The 21,180-nt window shown below is 41.9% G+C and overlaps 4 protein-coding genes and 1 non-coding gene across 7 annotated transcripts; 1 reads left to right on the top strand and 4 right to left on the bottom strand.

Annotated features, from left to right (window-relative positions):
• Positions 1-274: 274 nt before the first annotated feature.
• Positions 275-2,254, bottom strand: LOC149393671 (Major facilitator superfamily protein). The gene is made up of 2 exons (XM_089617572.1): positions 2,092-2,254; positions 275-1,650 (listed from the first exon to the last, which is right to left on the bottom strand). The coding sequence occupies exons 1-2, from the start codon at positions 2,240-2,242 to the stop codon at positions 551-553; spliced, it is 1,251 nt and encodes a 416-aa protein (XP_089473698.1). The 5' UTR covers positions 2,243-2,254; the 3' UTR covers positions 275-550.
• Positions 2,255-10,624: 8,370 nt separating this feature from the next.
• Positions 10,625-12,023, bottom strand: LOC149393670 (uncharacterized). Its single transcript, XM_089617620.1, has 2 exons — positions 11,271-12,023; positions 10,625-11,156 (listed from the first exon to the last, which is right to left on the bottom strand). Exons 1-2 carry the CDS (start codon positions 11,766-11,768, stop codon positions 10,839-10,841), a joined length of 816 nt encoding a protein of 271 aa, XP_089473746.1. The 5' UTR covers positions 11,769-12,023; the 3' UTR covers positions 10,625-10,838.
• Positions 12,024-12,070: 47 nt separating this feature from the next.
• TRNAK-CUU (transfer RNA lysine (anticodon CUU)) lies at positions 12,071-12,143 on the top strand. Its single transcript has one exon. It is a non-coding gene; the product is annotated as a tRNA-Lys (tRNA).
• Positions 12,144-12,288: 145 nt separating this feature from the next.
• Positions 12,289-15,157, bottom strand: LOC149393668 (Haloacid dehalogenase-like hydrolase (HAD) superfamily protein). The gene is made up of 5 exons (XM_089617741.1): positions 14,625-15,157; positions 13,634-13,676; positions 13,297-13,357; positions 12,998-13,132; positions 12,289-12,709 (listed from the first exon to the last, which is right to left on the bottom strand). The coding sequence occupies exons 1-5, from the start codon at positions 14,983-14,985 to the stop codon at positions 12,545-12,547; spliced, it is 765 nt and encodes a 254-aa protein (XP_089473867.1). The 5' UTR covers positions 14,986-15,157; the 3' UTR covers positions 12,289-12,544.
• Positions 15,158-16,596: 1,439 nt separating this feature from the next.
• Positions 16,597-19,543, bottom strand: LOC149393667 (pentatricopeptide repeat-containing protein At3g12770-like). Of its 3 annotated transcripts, XM_089617359.1 has the most exons (3): positions 17,995-19,543; positions 17,433-17,823; positions 16,597-16,662 (listed from the first exon to the last, which is right to left on the bottom strand). In XM_089617359.1, exons 1-2 carry the CDS (start codon positions 19,504-19,506, stop codon positions 17,452-17,454), a joined length of 1,884 nt encoding a protein of 627 aa, XP_089473485.1. In that variant the 5' UTR covers positions 19,507-19,543; the 3' UTR covers positions 16,597-16,662; positions 17,433-17,451. The 3 variants fall into 3 exon arrangements, with proteins under 3 accessions (XP_089473485.1, XP_089473484.1, XP_089473486.1); XM_089617358.1 differs by lacking the exon at positions 16,597-16,662 and having other exon boundaries at positions 17,249-17,823; XM_089617360.1 differs by lacking the exon at positions 16,597-16,662 and having other exon boundaries at positions 17,249-17,823; positions 18,001-19,543.
• Positions 19,544-21,180: the final 1,637 nt, after the last annotated feature.

Here is a 21,180-nt window from a genome sequence, read left to right as displayed (position 1 = left end):
GAGAATATTTTACTAATGAAGAAGGAATTGTATTTCAATTTTCCCACCGCGGTTTTTTTTTTTTTTTTTAGGAGGAGTGACCACTTTTTATTCGCACATTTGCATGAGTAAATAGTAAAAATGTTAGATGAAGAGAATGATAACTGATATCGTAAATGTCATGTAAGTCAAGCATCCCATTTTCTCAACTGAATTATTCATGTAAAAGTGAAAACAAATGGCAAATGGTACAAAATTAAAGCTTAAAACTTTTTTTTTTTTTTACTTCATTTTACACTCGAATGTTTTATTATGTTCCATCAACACAATATCATAAACCAATGTTTTCTCAACAGCTCAAAAGTGAATCACACAAACAAAACAGCAAAATATGAAAACTTGGAACAGGTTCGAATAAAACTGATGATATTTACAAAAGCGTAAGAACTCTGTACATACTTTAGAGTGTCAAAACATCCATTTCTAACACAAGAAAGAATAAAATATGACTCACTAATGTACTTAGACCTGCAAAAATATATTTCAATTTCATTTCATCACCAAAGACATTTCAGATTCTTTCTCGCCGGTAGAAAAAACCGGAGTCGGCAACCACCACTCTCCCTACCCTCCTCCTCTTCCTCCAACTCCTTTTGCTCGACGACCCTCTCTTCCTCGCCGACCAAACCGCTCGAGAATCCGGAAGATTCTGAACGAATAGCAATGGCAACAGAGCCGCCACGAACTGAACTGAAATTGCGACTGCCAAATTTGAGTAATCCCCGCAATTCAAACCGAGCAAATTCCCGAGCCCGACGCCCAAAAAACCGCTCATCATCGACGACAAGCACAGAGCCGAGGCCAAGAAAGACATTAACGTCCCTTCGCATCCCACGGGGCAGAGGCCCGAGAGCATGACCGAGAAAGGCAAGATCTTGAGCTGCAACACCGTATCGGCTAAACCTGAGAAGCAAAGCGCGAAGGCCTCGTTCGAGATCCCGAGCCCAAGGTTGACCTGTCTGACCAAGACCAGGTCGAGGAGAATTGAGGCCGCAGAGAGGATCTGAGCCGCGAAGGTGAGCCTTCTCAATGGGATTTCCCGCCAAAACCGATTGTAGACAACGGCTGCGGAGAGGACTGCCAGCTGGCCGATCACGCGGGACAGGCCAACAATCGAAGGGTCGAGGTTTAGGCACTGGGTTTGGTAGCAGAAGATCGAGCCAGAGAGGCTCGGGACGACCGCGATCGAGGCCGTGATCCACATCAAGGGACGATGGACCGCCTCGCTTTTGATCGCCGCTCTGAGGTCGGAGATCCGATCTCCGAAATGACTCTTCGACGGGCTTAAAGGGCTCTCCTTCGTTCTCGAGGCGAGGGCGAGCTGGAGAGAGAGGACGAGCACGAACACGAGAAACATGGCTCGGGGAGGGGATTTTGACAGGTGGAATCCGGCGAGCAAGTTTCCGAGGATCGCACCGGCGGCGATGGCCATCGTGGCGTGAGATTGGAGGCCGTGTGTCTTTCCCCGCTCGGCCACGAGGCCGTCCTTTGCCACCTCAGCAATGGATGCTCCGAGGTTGCTCAGGATAACAAGGGCCGTGATTGCCTTGACGGATCGGCCTGCACAAGGGACGAGAGCCAGCGGGACCCACGATAGGATCTGCAATGTCACTGCAGAATTCATACAAAGTTTCAACACACTTTACTCCATGATTTTAAAGCAATAAAATACAAAAGACACAAGGCCTCAAATCTCACGCCACCAATAATAACATACAAAATTTCGACAGATAGATATAAAACCCAAGTCGCTGTGTCGAAAAAACTGGTTACAAGTCGAAAACAAACCAGCCAGACGAAAAGTGACAAACCTCTAAGCAAAATTCAGAAAACTGTGTCCCTATAATATCAAATTTGCCAGAGAAAGCCCATGTTAGGTCACCAAAACACCAACACACTCACTCTGATTATTTGAATGCATTGAAAAGCATTAAACTTTCACTTTCCCAAGTGCCCTATAATAGTAAATGGAGAAGCAACTTCAAACCAAAGCATAACCCACAAAATAAACATATATCGTAGAAAATAAGAGAGCATTGGCCAATAAATTACCTCCGATGGAGATATAAGGAACTCTACGAGCATCGCCGATGGGAAAAGCATCGGAGAAAAGGCCAAAAACAGGCTTGACCACCATGGGAAGGTTTGCAAAGGTTTGAACGAGTTGCAGAGTGGACGGACTCAGTCCGAGACAACGAGTCATGTGAAAATTCAGAGCAAGCCAAGGAAAGCACCTAAAACCCTGGACCCAATACCCGAACCCACAAAAAGCCAACATATCATTCTCTTCACTGCCCGCGAACCCCATTTCGATTTTAGGCTCAAAACCCTCGTCTTTCTTACCCCGCGACACCCGAGTCAAACTCGGGGCTTTCGCGCTGTCCATTCTCGACGGCGTATTTGGTTTTCGGGGTTTGAAACAAGTCGCCGTTCTCGACATTGACCTTTGACCTATCAGAAACAAGGTCTTCGGAGTTGGTGTTGTCGAGATGAGCACTGACCTCCATGGCGACGGATTTCGGGGAGAAATGGATTGGAAATTCATCGTTTGTTTGTGTCTCTGAGCTTCGTTTGTTTTAAGGGACCGACCGGTGATTGGTTTGAGAGCGACGACAAGAAGCAAATATTGATGCTTTGTTTTTCTTGGGGTGATGGGTCAAGAATGAAAAAAAACAAAAAAAAAGGAAGGTTTAATATAGAAAGAGTGGTGCGAGAGAAATCTACAAGAGTGTATTGCAGGGTTTGTGAGAGAGAGTTCGAGTGAAGCCATCAGAGACCACTCTGTTTCTCTCGAGGAAGTTCATAGTTTTTTTTTGTAGAAAGAGATAGTAAAAAGAAGAAGAGAGATATTAGTTTTTTTTTCTCGAAAGAGAGATATTATTTGAAGATCTGTTAGGGTACTAGGGGGAAAGTAAGTGGGGACCAGTCAGGTGTTGACGTGTCCGCAGTTTTCGAACGTCAATTGTGTTTTTTGTTTTTGTTTTCGTTTCTGTTTTTGTCGAAAATTTCGAACGTCATTTGTTTGAATTGATCGACGTACTCGAGATTGAATTCTTTATTTTATTTAGCTGTAAATTTTTCTTATCAATAAAATTAGAAAGACAAGTTATAAATGAATCAAATGGAAATGTCATTTTTTTTATAAAGAAGACAAAAAAATAGATCACTAAAATATAATTAGATAAGAATGATAGGTTATCAATATTTTAAGCTAATACTGTATAAATATGAAGAATGAATCTTTTTATTTCATTATCTCGAGAGGTGAAGCCTTTATTTATATATATAATGAAGATAAGTAAACATGATTACTTTACATGGAAACAAGGAAGAGTTAATCTAGGAACTATACAAAAAATACATGAAAATAGAGTGTTACAATTTCCAAGGATGATGGACCTATGCATGGACATTTTTTTTTTCCATTTATGTTTTTAACACTCCCTCTCAAGCTTGACTGTATATGTTGTGAAGGTCAAGCTTGTTACATAGCTCGGAGAATGTCGCTCGAGGAAGGGCTTTGGTGAGAATGTCAGCGATCTGGTGATCTGTCGGAATGTATTCCATGTCGATGATTTTTCCTTCAATCTTTTCGCTGATGAAGTATCGGTCGATCTCAATATGCTTGGTCCTGTCGTGGTGAACTGGATCTTTAGCTATACTGAGTGCGGCTTGATTATCACATAGGAGCTTGACGGGACCCTCGACATTGATTTTGAGGTCGTCGAGAACTCTCTTCAGCCAAATGCATTCACATACTCTGTTGGCTAAAGACCTGAGCTCGGCTTCAGCACTACTTCTCAAGATGACAGACTGTTTCTTGCTTCGCCATGTGACAAGGTTTCCCCGGACATAGGTGCACATGCCTGATGTCGATCTTCGATCTGAGATATATCATGCCTAGTCCGCATCAGTGAAAACTTCGATACCACGACTTCGTCTTTTCTTGAAGGAGAGACCAATTCCTGGGGCAGTTTTGAGGTAGTAGAGAATCCTCATAACTATGTCCATGTGAGTTTTCGAAGAATTACTCATGAATCTACTAATCATACATACTGCGAATCCAATATCCGGTCTCGTGTGAGTGAGATAGATAAGTTTTCCTACGAGTTGTTGGAATCTTTCTTTGTCGGTGACGACCTCGGTGGTGTGAGCTAGAAGTTTCACATTGGCATCCATCGGAGTGTCACCTAGTTTGCAGTCGAGCATGCCAGTTTCTTTGAGGATATTCGAACTGTACTTGCGCTGAGATACAGAGATGCCTTTTTCAGATCGAGCGACCTTCATGCCTAGGAAGTATCGCAGACTGCCGAGGTCCTTGACTTCGAACTCGGATGACAAAGTGTGCTTCAGTCTCTTGATTTTTTCTAGATTGTCTCCAGTGATGACTATGTCATCCACATACACACTAAGGATCGTGTGCCTGCCTTATGTGGAGATCTTTGAGAAGAGCGTCGGGTCTGCTTAACTCTGCTTGTAATCGCATCGCCTTAGCACATTGGTGAATTTTCCGAACCATGCCCGAGGAGACTGCTTTAGTCTGTATAGTGATTTTTTTAGTTTGCGGACTTTGTTGGCACCTTGATCATTGTCGAATCCTGGTGGGAGTTGCATGTAGACTTCCTCTTCCAGTTCGCCATCCAGGAAGGCATTCTTCACATCGAGTTGAATGAGGGGCCAATCTAAGTTGGCTGCAAGTGAAAGGAGGATTCTGATGGTGTTGAACTTCGCGACTGGAGCGAACGTCTCTTGATAATCGATGCCATATGCCCGAGTGTATCCTTTTGCGACAAGACGAGCTTTAAACTTCTCCACTATGTCGTCTGGATTGTGTTTGATGGTGAAGAGCCATCTATATCCCACAGTTTGCTTGCCTGGTGGTAGTTTGGTGATGTCCCATGTTTCATTTTGTTCGAGGGCTTGAAACTCGGCATGACTAGCATCTCGCCATGATGGGATCTGGAGAGCTTCCTCGATTGACTGCGGCACCTTTTCCTCATCCGACTTTGCGACATAAAATCTTCAATCATGTATGGTCGATAAGAACGAGATCCTTTTCTCAAGGCAATGGGTAAGTCAGGAGATGAGGTGTTACCTTGCTTATTGGTGTCGAGATTCAGGTCTGGAGGGACTTCATGTTCGCGAGCTTGTACCGGACTCTAGGTCAGTTCGTAAGGGCGCAATGGGCCGGAGTCTGACGGTTCAGTATTTGGCAAACTAGTGATGGGAGTTTGTGACGAGCTGGGTATAGAGAGTGAACTTGTCGAGGTCGAACTTCTTGGGATGAGTGGCGAGCTCGAACTCGGAAACGAGGTCAAACTTGGGATGAGTGGCGAGCTCGAAGTCAAGGTCGAACTCGGAGACGATGTCGAATTTGGGATGAGTAGCGAGGTGATTGTGTTTGGGAGAAGTGTCGAGCTGGGAGGAATTTGAGGTGAGTTGAATTCTGGATTTATGAGGAGCCAATTTGGGAAGTCATTATCAGCATTCTCCCCTTGACAAGCTGAATTGGTGAAGTAAGGACTCAGCTCATGAAATGAGACATCCATAGAGACTATGAACTTTCGTGACCAAGGAAGATACACTTAAGGGACTTTGGTTCTAGTTTACCTTGGTTATATGAATGGGTGAAGACTGAGCAACCGAATACCTTTGCAGGTAATGTGGAAATGAGATGAGAATGAGGGTATGTCTCGAGAAGAACTTGAGTTGGGATTTTGTAACCAATGATGCGAGATGGCATTCTGTTTATGAGGTAGGTGACTGTGAGGACTGCTTTTCCTCAGAAGTGGGATGGGACATCGGAGGAGAACATGATTGCTCGGGCGACCTCGAGAATATGTCGATTTTTCCGCTCGGCTATCCCATTTTATCGCGGGGTGTAAACGCATGAGCTGGAGTGAATTATTCCATGGTTTTTAAAGAAGCTGCCGAGCTCTGAGTTGTAGTAATCTCGAGTGTTGTTAGTATGGACGATTCGGATAGAGGTATCGAACTGTGTTTTGACCATTTTGTGGAAAATTTTGAATAGTTCAGTTGTTTCTGATTTTTGTTTCATCATGTATATCCAATTGAGTCTAGTGTGGTCGTCAACAAATAGGAGAAACCATCATTGGGAATTTTTGAGGGACCCCATATATCACTGTGAATTGTGGAAAAGGGGCGAGATGGTTTGTACGAGGTTGAACGATATGAACTGCGGGTATGTTTAGCAAACTCACACATATCACACTGAATGGAATTGATATTTTTATTGATAAACAAGGATGGGAACAGTCTTTTGAGATACATGAAATTTGGATGTCCTAGTCTAAGGTGATAGAGCATGATCTCTTTGTACTGGGGCGAAGATTGGACTATTTGACACTGAAGGAAATGACGGGTTGGTTTGGCTTGATGACATAGAGTCCGGTACTCAGCTCGGTATTACCAATCTGTCTCCCCGTGACCTGTTCCTGAAACACACATGAACTTTCATAAAAAAAACAGTTCAGCACTTGGAATCTCTATTGATCTTGTGTACAGATAAGAGTTTGCACTGTAGCTGAGGGACAAAGAGCACATACTCTAGCTTCATGGACTTCGACAAGACCACGGTGCCAATACCGATAACTTGAGTTTTGGCTGCGTTTGCAATGGTGACTAATATGCTTCTATCACACATAAAGTAATTCGTGAATAGATTTCGATTACCAATCATGTGATCTGAGGCACCAGAGTCGACAATCCACGCTGAAGGATTCTCCGCACTTACATGAAGGGCTCTAGGGGAGTTATCTAGAGGGCGCATGCCTGAGCTTTCACCATTGAGTTGGACTTGTTGAATAAGTCTCTGGAGCATGGCGAGCTGGTCGTTGCTGAATGGAGAGGGGTCCGAGGTCAAAGTTGAGGCAGCGGACGAGGTGGATACCAAGTTTCCGGTTGAGTTCGGATCTTTAGTATTTTGAGTCGAATTCGAACTTGGTTTCCCATGCAACTTCCAACATGTTTCTCGAAGATGACCAGGTCGTCTGCAATGGTCGCAGTAGGGACGAGCTTTGCGAGGTCTCTCTGTTGAGACCTGAGCTCCGACGACTTCATCTCCATGCGAGGTGAGAGCAGACGAGTCCTCGGATGAGTCGTATAAGGTAGATTTCCTCCGAGCATGAGTTTTCTCCTACTTTCCTCTAGTCTTACCGCGGAGAAGGCTTCCCGGAGAGATGGTAGTGGTTTTGTATTGATTATCCGACCTCTGACCTCGTCGAGGTCTTTGTTGAGTTCGGATAACAATTTAAACATACGATTGGTCTCCACGATCCTGCGGTAGAGCTTCGAGTCCTCAGGGCAGGTCCACTGGTGATTTTCGTAGGGATCGATCTTCTGTCATAGATGTGTGAACGAGCTGAAGAACTGAGTAATAGACATCTCTCCTTGACGTAGGTCATGAAAAGTGTTCTCAGTTTCAAACATCTCAGACACGTCTTCGGAGTTGGAGAAGATTTCTCTAGCTGCTTGCCAGATTTCCGCCGTTGTGGAGTAGAGAAGGAAGGTTTTCCCGATTTCGGGGTAGATGGAGTTTATAAGCCAGGACATCACCATATTATTTTCAGCCTTCCAACTCTTGAACGTTGGATCATCACACTTCAGAGCTTTAACAACGCCGGTGAGATAGTCATCCTTACTTCGTCCCGAGATGAACATAAGCACAGATTGAGACCACTGCAGAAAGTTGTGGCCATTGAGTTTGTGACTTGTGATATGTTGGGAGAATGAATCGGGGTTTGACTGAGTGGGCATAGTTTGTGAAGTGGTGTTGAACGCGGATGAGTTTTCGAAGGTGTTCATGGTGATTGAATTTCTGAGCTCTGATACCATGTAGAAATATGAAGAATGAATCTTTTTATTTCATTATCTTGTTATGAGAGGTGAAGCCTCTATTTATACATATATTGAAGATAATTAAACATGATTACATTACATGGAAATAAGGAAGAGTTAATCTAGGAATTATACAAAAAATACATGGGAAATAGAGTGTTGCAATTTCCAAGGATGATGGACCTATGCATGGACATTGTTTTTCTCCACTTATGTTTTCAACAAATACCAACTATCAACGAAATATGTTATTTGTAGAGGCCAACTCTCCGATTTATCCCCATTAAGATCAGCGCCCATAGAAAAGAAACCATTATTCAACTATGAAATTCATGTATAAAAAATGAAAAGAAACTCTCATAAAACAAAGATCTAGTGGCGGCTAAAAAATAAATGAAACTTAAAGTAGGTTTTTTTTAGAGAGAGGGAGAGGAAAATAAATTGTTTATATAAAATCTCTACTATTACACACATCTTCAAAAGTATGAATAAAGTATAAATTTATGTTGTTAAAATCTATTTCTCGTATGTAATAATAAATAATAATAATATTTTATACCGTGCTATTATAAAAATATAATCATCCTCGTGATGTCATTTTTTCTCGATAAAAAATAATTACCCATAAAAAATAACCCACAAGTACATTTGGGTGGGAACGAAGCCTAACCTTCAAGCAAACTCAGCGAGCTCTTCACCAAGGCCCTCGATCGTAACACTCAGAAAGCCACTCGGTGAGGCCCCTCAACCAACGTACTTCGGGATCCCCTCAATGAGACGCCTCTGCCATCGCCCTTGGCGAGACCCCTCGATCGTTGCACCCAGAGAGGCCCCTTAGTAGCCCCATCGAAGACGCCCCTCAGGCATCGCACTTGGCCCCTTACAGTCCATTTTTGGCGAGTTTAGAATTTTAATGCAATCTTCAAAATAGATTCTCAACTATTTTAATATGTTTATGAGTAATTCCATATAGTTCTATTATTTCTTTATTGTATACTTGTTACCTATAGTGGATCGATGATTAGGAAGAATATTAATTTGGTAGAATTGAATTGAAGTTGATTGAATCTTCTTGTAGGTTTGATTTTGCAATAAAATAAGGAAAATTCTGCTGAAATTTTTTGTTACTCCTAATTTCAGTGTTTATAAGTAGCCAAATATGAGCGGCGAATATGTTTGCAAGTGTTATACACTCTGCAATAAATCCAAATTGTTTCAAATATAATTATTGTGGATTGATTATAGGTTGATGAATTGTGCGGACGAAGTTTCACCTAAATAAAAAATGATCCTAGAAAGAATAAAAAAATGTGACAAGTGCCCATTTGAAGTGAGGGATGAGATGAGATTAGATTATTAATATTGCGTTGAATAAAAAAAGAAAAGTAAGTAGACTGGAAAAGCTATTATCAATCATACATGAGACAGTTATATGATGCCAATAATGTAAAGTTCAAGAACATCAATTGCGTTTATCCATATCCGGGCCTTCGTTCAAATTTTTATTGATGCATCACCTTATTTTAAACATTTTATAATTTGACTTGTTTCTTACGTTTGTACATGAAAATTGTAGCTCGTCAACTAGGCACTCATCAAAAGATTATAGAGAGTAGACATTTTAACCCAAACAAATTGATTTCCTTACACAATACATGATTTTCTAATTCTGCTTTATGTTTGGAACATTTATATTTGGTAGCTGATTTGTAATATTTAAAGTTAATATTTACATGTTTTATACATTTATTTATAGTGTTTGGACTTTATTTAATTAAAATTATAGTTTAATTAGCTTATTATGCAACAATTTTTATTTTGCAGTTTTTAATTGATATGTCCATTTTCTGTGAAAAATAATTTTTTTTTTGTCGACAAATCTTGTTCTATGTGTCATAACTTTTTCGTATTTTTTTCATTCGATTTTCCGTAAATTAGAAGACTCAAGAGGACAATTATTTTTTCGTATTTTTTTTTTCTATCGTTGTGTTATTCATAATCTTTAACGTGCTAAGAATCCAAAGCTTACTTTGTTTTGGTCATCGATCTAACTTGCTTCATAGACATTAATAAACCCTCAAAACTCTTTATTCTCATGTCACAAGAAAAAAAAATACGACAGTGAATATACAAACGGAAAATTAAGAAAATAGTTAATTAAAACGTTTGACATTGCTAAATAGTCAACGTTTAGTAACTTTTTGCTAAATAGCCACGTTCAAACATGACATATAAAAATGACTATTTACTTAAGATTTATGTCTGAAAATTATTATTTATTTAAGATTTACCGAACGTTGTTTATTTAGCGATATCAAAGGTTTAATTTGACTATTTTTTTAATAGGCCCACAAACAAAAGTGATCTGAGTCTGACAACAACTAAAAGAATTAAATTTTATTCGAGAAAATAGTTAAATCTAATCATCTAGAAAAACAAAAGCACGTAATCTCTCTCTCTCACTGAACAACACTTCAAAGTTTCGATCTTTTACATACCAGAAAAACCTAAGCCAAAAACGGAAAGAAAGGGAAAGTGTCGATCTTTTACATTACCAGAACAACCTTAACCAAAAACGGAAAGAAAGGAAAAAGTTTCGATCTTTTACATACCAGAAAAACCTAAACGGAAAGCGCAAAAAAAAAAAAAAAGGGGGAAAAGTACAACGGAAAGAGAAGTACAAACAGAACAAATTTCATTAAAAAAAAAATAGAGAGACATATCTCATCATGTAAGCAAAACGATTAATATCGATCTAGACAAACCTTGATCAATAACAACTTTCCATGGGAATCAAGTACACACGTAAAAGCCTTTCACTGAACAACAGTCATTGAACTTGAATCTTTGACATACAACAAAAATCGTAATAGAACCCAAACAAAGAAAGAAAGGAAAAAAAAAAAAGAAACGTGAAAGAGGAAAAGTGGTGGTGAATGTGATTAGATGAGTTTGTAATAGCAATTCCCGTCGGCGAGAAGGAACTGATAGCCATTCCCGCAGTGACACTTGAAGTGAATGTTGAGTCTTTCTCCGTCCTTTTCCACGCTCAGAGACTCCTCGAACTCTTCCCGAGATTCGCCGCCACCCAATCCGAGAACGCCACGTACTTCTTCGTCCTCGTTATTATCTTCTTCTTCTTCTTCCGTCGGAACAACCGTCGGAATCGGCTTCGGAGTTTCTTCTTCTTCTTCGGCGGCCGTGAATTCCTTCTCCATCCACTGGTTGAACTCTCTCCAAGAACTCAGCATCTTGTTCCGCTGCAACACAAAATTGAAAGAAGAAAAAAAAACCCTAATTCTCAGAAACAGAAGAGAAATTAAGATTCTCGAAATAAAAATCCCTAATTCTCGCTTGGAAACAGAGAGAGAGACCTTGGAGATGTAAGATTCGCCGGGCTTTTGCGCAGAGGAGCTGGACACGGCGTTGGAGTACGGCGGAGGAACGGCCGGGATGGGAATGGGATCGGAGGTGCAGCGGCGGAGCGAGGACGGAGGAAGCGGAGGGAGAGAAGAGTTGGAGGCGGAGCCGGGGCTGGGGTTAGCCGGAGAGACGGCGTCGGAGACGGTGCGGCGGAGGGGGAGGAAGGTTCCGGCACAGTTCTCCGGCGGCGGCGGAGGAGTGTCAAGAAAGAGCTTCTTCGCGGGGTGGTGGGGGAGAGGGAGTGGGAGGCGGCGCTTGCGGGTGTGAGAGTGGCCGCAGCAGCCGCAGGAGGAGCAGGGAGAGTGGCGGCGCCGGTGGAACGACGACGGAGAAGGAGTCGAGTGGAGGCGGAGGACGGAAAAGTCCGGCGGGTCCGTCTCCTCCGAAGGCGGAGCTTGGAGAGGGATGGTCTCCTGTTCTTGATGCAGTACTGCCTCTGCTTCTCCCATATTCTTCTTAGCAATAGCAATACAGAGACGCTGATGATGATGATGATGATTCTCTCTCTGTATTTGTTTTTGTTACTTAATGAGAAATGTAAATATTCATCGACTGAGGGAATGTGGTGGAAAGGGTTCGGTTTTTATATAGCTGTGTTGCGTGTGAGCGGTTGAAACACATTCTTGAATCTTGAGTTCTGAGAGTCAGATTCTCTCTGTTTTCCGTTTTGGAGGGAAAAGGACCCGGATAAATTGGTCTAGAGTCTATAGTTTTATTTTATGATTACTGAATATACTGTATCCATCAACTAGCCCGTCTAGCTCAGTTGGTAGAGCGCAAGGCTCTTAACCTTGTGGTCGTGGGTTCGAGCCCCACGGTGGGCGTAAATATTCCTTTTTGCTGATAAATGTTTTTTCATCAGTATATTGAACAACAACAATCCAAAATGGTAATGGAATGACGCTGAATCATTTCGGTGGGCACGATTAAAATTTCTTTTATTTTTTTTTACTTCTGAAACCCAACAAAGAAGTCAAATCAGCAACTATATATGGAACACCAACGATCCAATAGGACTGTTGTTGAACATTGTGAACCATTTTGGACGAAGAAATATGAAACCCATATATACAACAAGTACGCAAGAGTATTGACCTCTTATTACCCCAAATTACAAGTCTTACACTTACCATCATCCACCATTGTTCTTTCTTTCTACCTAATCAGGGTGATCTTTATTTTTCAATTCCTCCAAAGGCACTCTATCTCTCCGTGTCTCACTCACTTACGGATAGAGATGAAAACACGTTTCCAACAAAGCGTTGACTTCGGTGAGGGAAGAGATTTTGAAATCCGGTTTGTGATCCACGTCAGCGTATCTCGGAGAGTCGTACCTCCCATCTTCGTCAAGAAGGCACGTAAACGCCCCTGCTTTCTTCCCACAACTTACCTGCAAAATATTCCAACATTGAATCAAACGACTTTATCGTACACACTGTTGAAATAAATCAGCCACCCTCTGATTTGGTGTAGGAAAGTTTTTGAGTCGGGTTTGAGTTTCAGATATTTAAAACACATGAGCAAAGTGGGAAGATCTCGATGTTTTTTTTTTTTCCGTTTTCTTTACTATGATTCCCATTTAAAGAAAACTTCTTATTTGATTTGTAGAAGTCCTTTTCGAAGGTAAAGTGGTAAAAAGGCTATGATAGCAAAAAACATAATCTGTAAAATTACGTACATCATCTTTAAGACTATCGCCGATCATTATCACTTCATTAGGCGGAACATCCCAAGCCGAGCATATATGAAGCAGCGGAGCAGGGTCTGGTTTATAAGGACGGAATTCCCTGCTCAGAGCCGGATGAAATGCTATCTGAACCAAATAACATGCATAAATAAGATGAATGTCTTTCTCCCAAAAAAAAAAAAAAAAGATGAATGTCCTAAGTCAACCACTAGTAATTAGACACTTAACAACTATTTAGAACAGAAGAACTTTAACATCTCTTAATTTGTTTCCCACTCCAAAGTCCTTACCCCAAAGCGCTCCTGAAACAAATCCACTGCAGGCTTTACATTGCGTGTGATTAATCCTCTCCTGAAAAGTGCAAGCCGAAGAATAGTTTTAGACTTTTACGAGACAAAGACGCAACCTTTGTTTTCATAATTCACTCCTCAGAAATTGATTAAGACCATGCCAACACACCAAGAATTACTCAAGAAATAACTTCATAGATTTGTGTTTTGAATATCTTTGGAAAATAGGGCTTATGCTTAACAGCTCATAAGTTCATAACCATGTCTAAATCAATAAAGAAAGGAATTACTGAAAGAAACAACTAAGTAACATGACCGAGTTTCATGTTTTATTTACCTTATGCTTTTAGAATCGAGAAAACTGCACAGTTCTGCTGCACCTGCACCATTACAGGATACCCAAAAAAGTACATATATAGTCATGAAAATCTTCTGTTTTCTCATCAAATAAACAGAAGGCGGAACTTATATGTTTATCGGCTATAAAAGAACGATTGATTAGTTATTTTTATTCTTTTGGTAAAGCTGATTTATTTCTATTTCTCAAGCAACAATGCGATGCAATAAAAAAATACCATTAAAAAAAACCTTCTTAGTTCAAAGCGAGACAAAATAAGGAACATGCTTTCGATTGTCTCAGAAACCCCCAATCTGCAATTACTTTGCAATTTCTACATTATTTACCTAAAAATAGAAAATGTGAAGCACTTTTTTTTATCCTACAATTTCTCAGCCACTAAATTTAAATACTCCATCGTCTCTACATTAAGTATCGCGCTTTCTATTGAAACCAGTACCAGAAACCAAAAACCAGAAACGAGAATTCGGAATAACTTCACAATGGAAAGCTCGCGAATCATTTCCTTGCAAAACGAACACAAACCAGTACCACAATTCCCAATAACTTCACAATCACTGCATTACTACAGACCTGAAATAATCTGACGCAACATTTTGGTGAAAGACCTGCTAATTTCAAAAGCGAGACAAAATAAGGCATGCCTTCGAATTTCTCAGAAATCAGGACCATAATCTGCAATCACTTCAGGATTTCTACATTACTTTGCCTAAAAAAGAAAAAAAAATGTGAAACACCTATATTTATCTTACAATTTATCCGCCACTAAATTTAACTGCTAAATCATCTATACATAAAGTATCCTACAACTAGTTTTCAGCAAACAAACAGAAACGAGGAACTCAGTTTGCAATCACTTCACAATCAACCACATTATTTAAAGAAGAACCGCAATTCCTAAACACTTGACAATAACCACATTATTTATCAAACAGAAAGAAGAACCATAATTGACTACATCATTACAGACCTGGCATGATCTGAAGCCGATCGAGTCCCTGGCGCTCGAATTCAGCAATAATCTCGTACGCCTCCCTCTGTTTATCAGCACTCCAGCTCTCGATCTGGTGCAATATGTCGATTCCCGAGGGATTCTCGGCCTTAATCCTCAGATACGTCTCTTCTCCGAGCACAGCTCTGTACATCGCCGGGAAATCGATTGCTGGGACGGTGAGAGTTCCGTCCATGTCGAACACGACGCCCCTGAGCCGAGGAGAATAAGAAGAAAGGGAAGAGAAAGTCGCCATTGGAATATGAGGTCGTTTGCGGTTTGGGAGGAGGAAGAGTACAGTGGGGTTTTTGAACAAGTGAAGTAATGGTGAGGATCGCATGGTTGGGAAAGAGAAGAAGGTGGTATTTATAGGCTTTGGATTGGGCGAAAGGAGAGTGTGTGGTTCGGTATTTGCGGGGATTTTGCTATATGTTTGGATGGTGGGAAAATGTGATGGGATACGCGGTTTTCGTATTTGTGTTCGCTCTCTTTACAACTATTTTTCCTGTCTTTGAGTTGAGATATATTTGAGTTGAGTCTTTACTTTTTAACCACAATCTTATGCTCTGTACGGTACGATTAGCATAAAATAATCATGGCATTTATAAATTTTTGGTTTTTAGTGCAGCAATTGAAACCAATAACACTTCTAACACTAACAATTCAAGATAAAAAAATTTAAAACGAGAGCCCTATAGAGAAAAAAAAATGAAAGAGTTAAATGTCGAGCATAAGACTTAGTGAAGTAGATTGTGATCGACCCAGAGATCAAAGGATCCTTCGTGGGTCCGATACATACTCTGCGATTTATTTTTCATTTATTTCTTGATTTTAAAACTAAAATTTTCTCATCATTATTTAATCGTATTGGCGCATATTTTGTAACAAGAAATTTCGTAACAAGATTAAGCCGAACATCGTCATGAAAAATGTAAGAGCTCGTCGAATCAAAGAAATTGAAGCTCGTGCGGCTAAAGTTGCCTAGGCCATAGTCTGTGTGGTCCCAGTTCATAATGGATTGCACCATACAACTAGTTTCGCCCGTCTATGGTTAAAAGTTCTAATCATATGTGACTGTGACTGCTCGATGTCTTGGGCGTTCTTGTGTAGCCTAGTCTACGTGTCCCCCTCTGACCCTCGGGGCCTCCAAAGTCTCGTGGCACCTCTTCTTAGGGCAGCGCGTAGATTTATCCCAACTACGTGGCCTCTACAATCATCTTGGTCTTGTAGTTTGTCCCATATCTTTCTCATGAGCTAAACATTTGATCTTTTAACTCATTATCTTTCTCTCTCTCTACGTATATCTTTTACTCGACCTAAGAGGTTTGCCTTCTTTTGGACACCGACCAATTTATACTGACTCAAGCATCGGAGTGGCCGCTTATGGAAAAATTTGAGCACTGCCGTAGTTTTACCATTGTTAGTCTTACAAGTGACAAAGGCCGGAGGGCAAAATTTCAATGATGAAGAGGCAGTCTCAATGAATGCATGAGTGTTGGTCGGGATTCGTATCAACAACAATTGATTAAATACAACGTACATCTATTAGTCAAATTAATTTCATAAGATATAATTTTACTCACTTATAATTTTTTTTATAAATATAATTAGGATTATTATTGTTATAAATATTGGTTAATAAATATTTCATTAGTCAAATTAAATAACAGCTATCTAGCCTTAAACGATGACAAGTCCAAGATAATTAGGATTATTGGTTAATTATTGGAACCTGAATGAAAGAATAAAAATTCTCTTACAGGATTGTGAATGACACTTGAATGACACTATGTTGTCCTAGAGAACAATACTTGGAGAGAAAGATGAAAAACAATCCCCAATGTGTGGCTAGCAACAAGAAGAATTTTACTTTCATCAACTTTATTCCAAAGCCTTCAATGTCACACCACAACTCGTATGTTCTGCAAAATTATTTCACGACCTTTCTCTTCCCACCATGGAGACAAGTCATTTCCAACGTATCAAAGTACTTGGGACTCGTCATTATCTAGAACTCCTATCAGAACAAAACATTATTCTAAAATTTCATGTCTCTGCGCGCTAGCTTTTTTTTTTTTCTTTTTTTTCTTTTTTTTACCAAGTTATACGCCACTTATTTATTAACAGCAAATAGGTATACAAGGATGAGCTCTATTATGTTTAGTGGTAACAAGTCATAACAAAATTGCAGCCACTAAATCCGCTGGGAGAGAGATAAGCTGATAAATATGCCTGATTTTTTAATCCAGATCAACTTTATATTGGGGCCTGCAAGTATTGTACTAAATCGATCTTCAAATAAGATCAGACCGATTTAAAAAGTTTTAAGAAAATTTGAGTACGTACTGACTAAATAAGAAAACAATTCAAACCAAATCGAGCCATTTTATATTGATATGAGCAGATTTGTTATGATTTAATTTCTTTTAATTAAAAAAACAAATAGCTAATAAATTTAGTTTTCCGAAGTCTTAAGATAAACGTCAAACAGCTAGCATGTTCAAATCAAACTTAATATGTTAACTCAAACTGTTAAGTTTAAATGAACTAAAATGAAAAATAAATAAAATATTAGAATCGTTCTAATCCGATCGTGAGACTGGCTTAATAAAAATGGGCTGGACGATTAAGAAAAAACCGTTTAAGACCAGAAGGCCGTTTTAAAAAAGGTTGATGGCGCGGTCTAGCTTATAGTTTTCAGGTTTTTTGGGTTGTTGCACACAAAAGTGTTTTAACTCCCTAGTTTTGGTTTTTCGAAAAATAATAATTAAAGAAGAAAAAAGAAACCTGATGCTACATTGGAGCTTCAAAAAAAGCAGAAACTTTCTTGTTCTCTCATTACAAGCACTAGGTTGTGAAGAAGTTGGTAGAGCTTGGCAGAACAAGGATGAGCTTCATCAGCGACGTAGAAACAATGCGTCACACTATTCACGCTTATCCAACTACACCCCGGCTCTTTCCTCATCCCTTTCTCTCTCATCGCCTCTCTCACACCCGCCACGTGGACCCACCTCTCCGACGTGGCGTACGAATTCGACAGCGACACCTGGTTCGCCGCGCTCCCGGGCTCCACCGCGGCCAGAGCCTCGTACGCCACCTGTCGCACCCTCTCGTCGCCGTGCATCGTTGCCGCATTGAGCAGCGAGCCCCACGCGCTCGGGCCGGGCCTGACTCGCATCTAAATATCGGAAAACAGTCGACCGGTTAAACCCTGATTTTTTTTTTTTTTTTTTTTTAAATAATTGATTTTTTTGGTTAACCATACTAGTTGACTTAAGAAGCATAAAAAATAGTTGTTTAACTTTAACCATAAAATAATAGGTTAATTTTAACCGGATAATATGCCCACCTTTACCTGCATGGACCCGATGAACTCGAGGGCCCGGTCGAGCCTCCCGGCCCGGCCCAGCAAGTCCACGACGCACCCGCAGATCTCGGCCGTCGGTTCGATCGAGTGCCGATCCACCGCGGAGGCGTAGATCTCGAGGCCCTCGTCGAGGAGCCCCGAGCGAGAGCACGCCGAGAGGACCCCGACGAGGGTGATCGCGTCGGGCCTCGATCCCCCGCGGACCATCTCGCGGTAGAGTGACACGGCCTCGGCGCCGCCGCCGTGCGATCCGTACCCTCCAATCATCGCGCTGAACGAGATCACGTCCCGCCGGAAGTCGCCCTCGTCGAAGACCCGCCTGGCGAGGTCGAGGGCCCCGCACTTCGCGTAGGCGTCGATCAGCGCGTTGAAGAGCGACGTGTCGTCGTCAAGGCGGTTGCGTACCGCGTAACCGTGGACCTGCTTGCACCCGATCAGCCCTCCCCGAGAATCGCAGGATTTTAAGGCCGCAAGGAGCGAGACTCGGTTCGGGTTCTCCATTTGGCGGAAGAGGCTTAAGGCTTGGTTGGGATCGCCGTTCTCGGCGTGGCCGTTGACAATCGCGGTCCACACGAACACGTTTCGGTTCATCGTACGGTCGAAAACGCGCCTGGCCTCGGCGAGCCTCTTGCTCTTCGAGTACATGTCGATGAGGCAACACCCTAGTCTAGCATCGTACCCGGGAGAGCCCACGTCGGATCTACTCCGCACCGCGTGGCAGTGGATCTCTCTCCCGTGGTGATCGCCGGAGCAAAGAGGCAGCAGAATCGAGATCGTGAACCCGTCGAGATCCACGCCGTCGACCCTCATACGCCTCACGAGCTCCCAAATCTCTTCCTCTCTGTCGCCTTGGCGAGCAAGCCCCGCGATGAGGTTATTCCAAGTCGCCGAGCTTCTCTGCGGCATTTCCTCGAACACCTTACGCGCACCCACGAGATCTCCCCGCTTGGAGTACATGAACACCAGCGAGTTTGAGACAACAACATCGACAAGAAACCCCGACTTCAAGCTCCGTCCGTGAACCGTCTCTCCGGCGGCCGCTACGTCGCCGGAGGCTTTCACCAGAATCGCGGCCGTGTAACAGTCCGGAGATTCGTCTCCGCGGCACATTTCTCTGAAGAGCTCGAACACGGAGTCATAGTCAGAGCTCTTTGCGCAGGCGGATATCAGAGTGTTCCACAGAAACACGGTCTTGAGGCTCGCGGTGTAGAACACGCGCCGGGAATCGGCGAGCTTGTTGGCGGCGGCGTAGGAGGAGATAATCTTGGTGGCGAGAAAGGAGTTTTGGTGGAGTCCGAGGACGAGAGCCTGAGCGTGGGCTTTTCGGGTCAGCCGCAGAGACTGAGAGGAGGTCAAGAGTTGAACGAGGCGAGGAAGAATGTGGGATTGCGTGTCAGTGGCAGAAGCGTAATTACGAGGGGGGCTTAGGGTAAGCGATGCCTTGCGTATGAAGGAAGAGCTCGTCACGGCAGGTTTTGTATTTGAACGCAGCATCGCCAGCCACTCACTCACTCAACGTCTCTCGCTTCGTCCCGCGGTTATATAAAGTTTTGCTTTTTTTTTTTTTTTTTTTTTTTTTTTCATTTTTATGTTTTGAAAAGCGGTTAATCTAAAGTTTATTTTATTTTTTTGCTAATGTCACATAACATTCTTTCTAACATAAACAAAATCAATAAAAATCCATTAACACGAAATCAATAAACCATCGGTAGAACGTAACTTCGCAGCGCATGCATCTTGGCATCAGGCAACACTTCTGTCTTGTTAAGTGTCAACTAGGAGACTTAAACCTGAGCCATTGAATGACACAAGTCATAATTTCTTCTGTTGTAGCACTTTTCACGGAACTAAATTTTGTTTCTGTTATTCGTGAGCGAAAATTTCAGTACCCTTCCGATATTGTTCACCTATTTTTTTTTTTTTTGGATAATAGTTTTAACTTTTCCTTTATGGTGAATAGTACTGGAACAACTGAAAGGAAGGTTCAAGTATTAGTAAGCTTGTATCACATTCGTTAATGGACGGAAGGTTCAAGCTCCTTTATCATGGGGCGTTTTAGGTGCGCTTAAGTGAAGCTTCATTGATAGGCTTCGTGGGGCGTCTTAGGTGCACCTAGGTGAGGCGTCTTTGATATGCCTTGTGGGGCGTCTTAGGTGCGCTTAGGGGAGGCATCTTTAGTGCGCCTCGTAGAGCATCTTAGGTCATCGCGGGATAGAGTAGCGAAAAGTGTATAAGCTGTCCAACGAGATCGTGTCAACCTTTTATCTGTAAAACGAGAAATTGATTTTATTTATCCTTGCGAATCTCAACCTTATTTTCATGAGGGGATCATAATTATTTTGTCTCAAGTCATTGATTTGTTGAAAGCGAGAACACAAATAAAACCCTAGATATTTAGGTGACGACATTGAGGGACGCTTGATTGCCGTTGTTTTCATGGCAAGCCGTAGTGCCCTGTTGGCCTGCTGAGGCATTGGTGTTGCCGATCATCTCGAAGACAAACTCTTTCAGTTCTCTTGCTTGGATGAGGTCTTCAATTTGCTTTTTCAATTGTCTGCAGTCGGATGTTGAGTGAGCGTGATCTTTGTGGAATGCAGAGTACTTTGTCATATCTCGATGTGTGCCGGCTTTCAATGGAGCGGGATTGTGGTACTTTTCGTGCCTCAAGGCGAGGATCGTTCCAGGCCGCATATTTAGCGGCATGTAGCTTGCATAATTACGAAACTTGTCTGGTTGCTGAGGCCTTTGTCCAGTAGGTGCGCGAGAGACGTCATCAGACTTTTCTCTTTTTCTTCGCAAGTTGCGGTCGTCGTGGGATTTTTGACTTTGAATGAAGTCCTCGAGGGACATATATTTTTCTGCACGAGTCAAGAATTTGGCCATTGTTCGCGGCTCTCTCTTGACGAGGGAGCTGAGGAAGTTCCCCATTTGAAGCCCCTCAAGAATAGCTGTAATGGCGTCCTCAAACTGATCTATCTTGTTAGACTCTTCTGTGAATCTAACCAATTATCCGCGGAGAGATTTTACTTTTCTTTACTTGAGAGATTGCAAGTGAGCTTTCCCAAGAATTTTTTTGTGGGAGCCGCCGAAGCGAGTGATGAAGGATCGTTGTAGCTCCTCAAATAAGTTAATTGACCCAAGCCTCAGGTTTTCGAACCATTCGAAGGC

The sequence above is a fragment of the Urtica dioica genome, chromosome 6 (genome assembly GCF_054948205.1).
Source record: "Urtica dioica subsp. dioica isolate 48M chromosome 6, U.dioica_male_clone48M_v1_H2, whole genome shotgun sequence".
NCBI lineage: Eukaryota > Viridiplantae > Streptophyta > Magnoliopsida > Rosales > Urticaceae > Urtica > Urtica dioica.
Note: the sequence above shows the minus strand (reverse complement) of the source record. Positions and strands in the feature narration are given on the sequence as shown.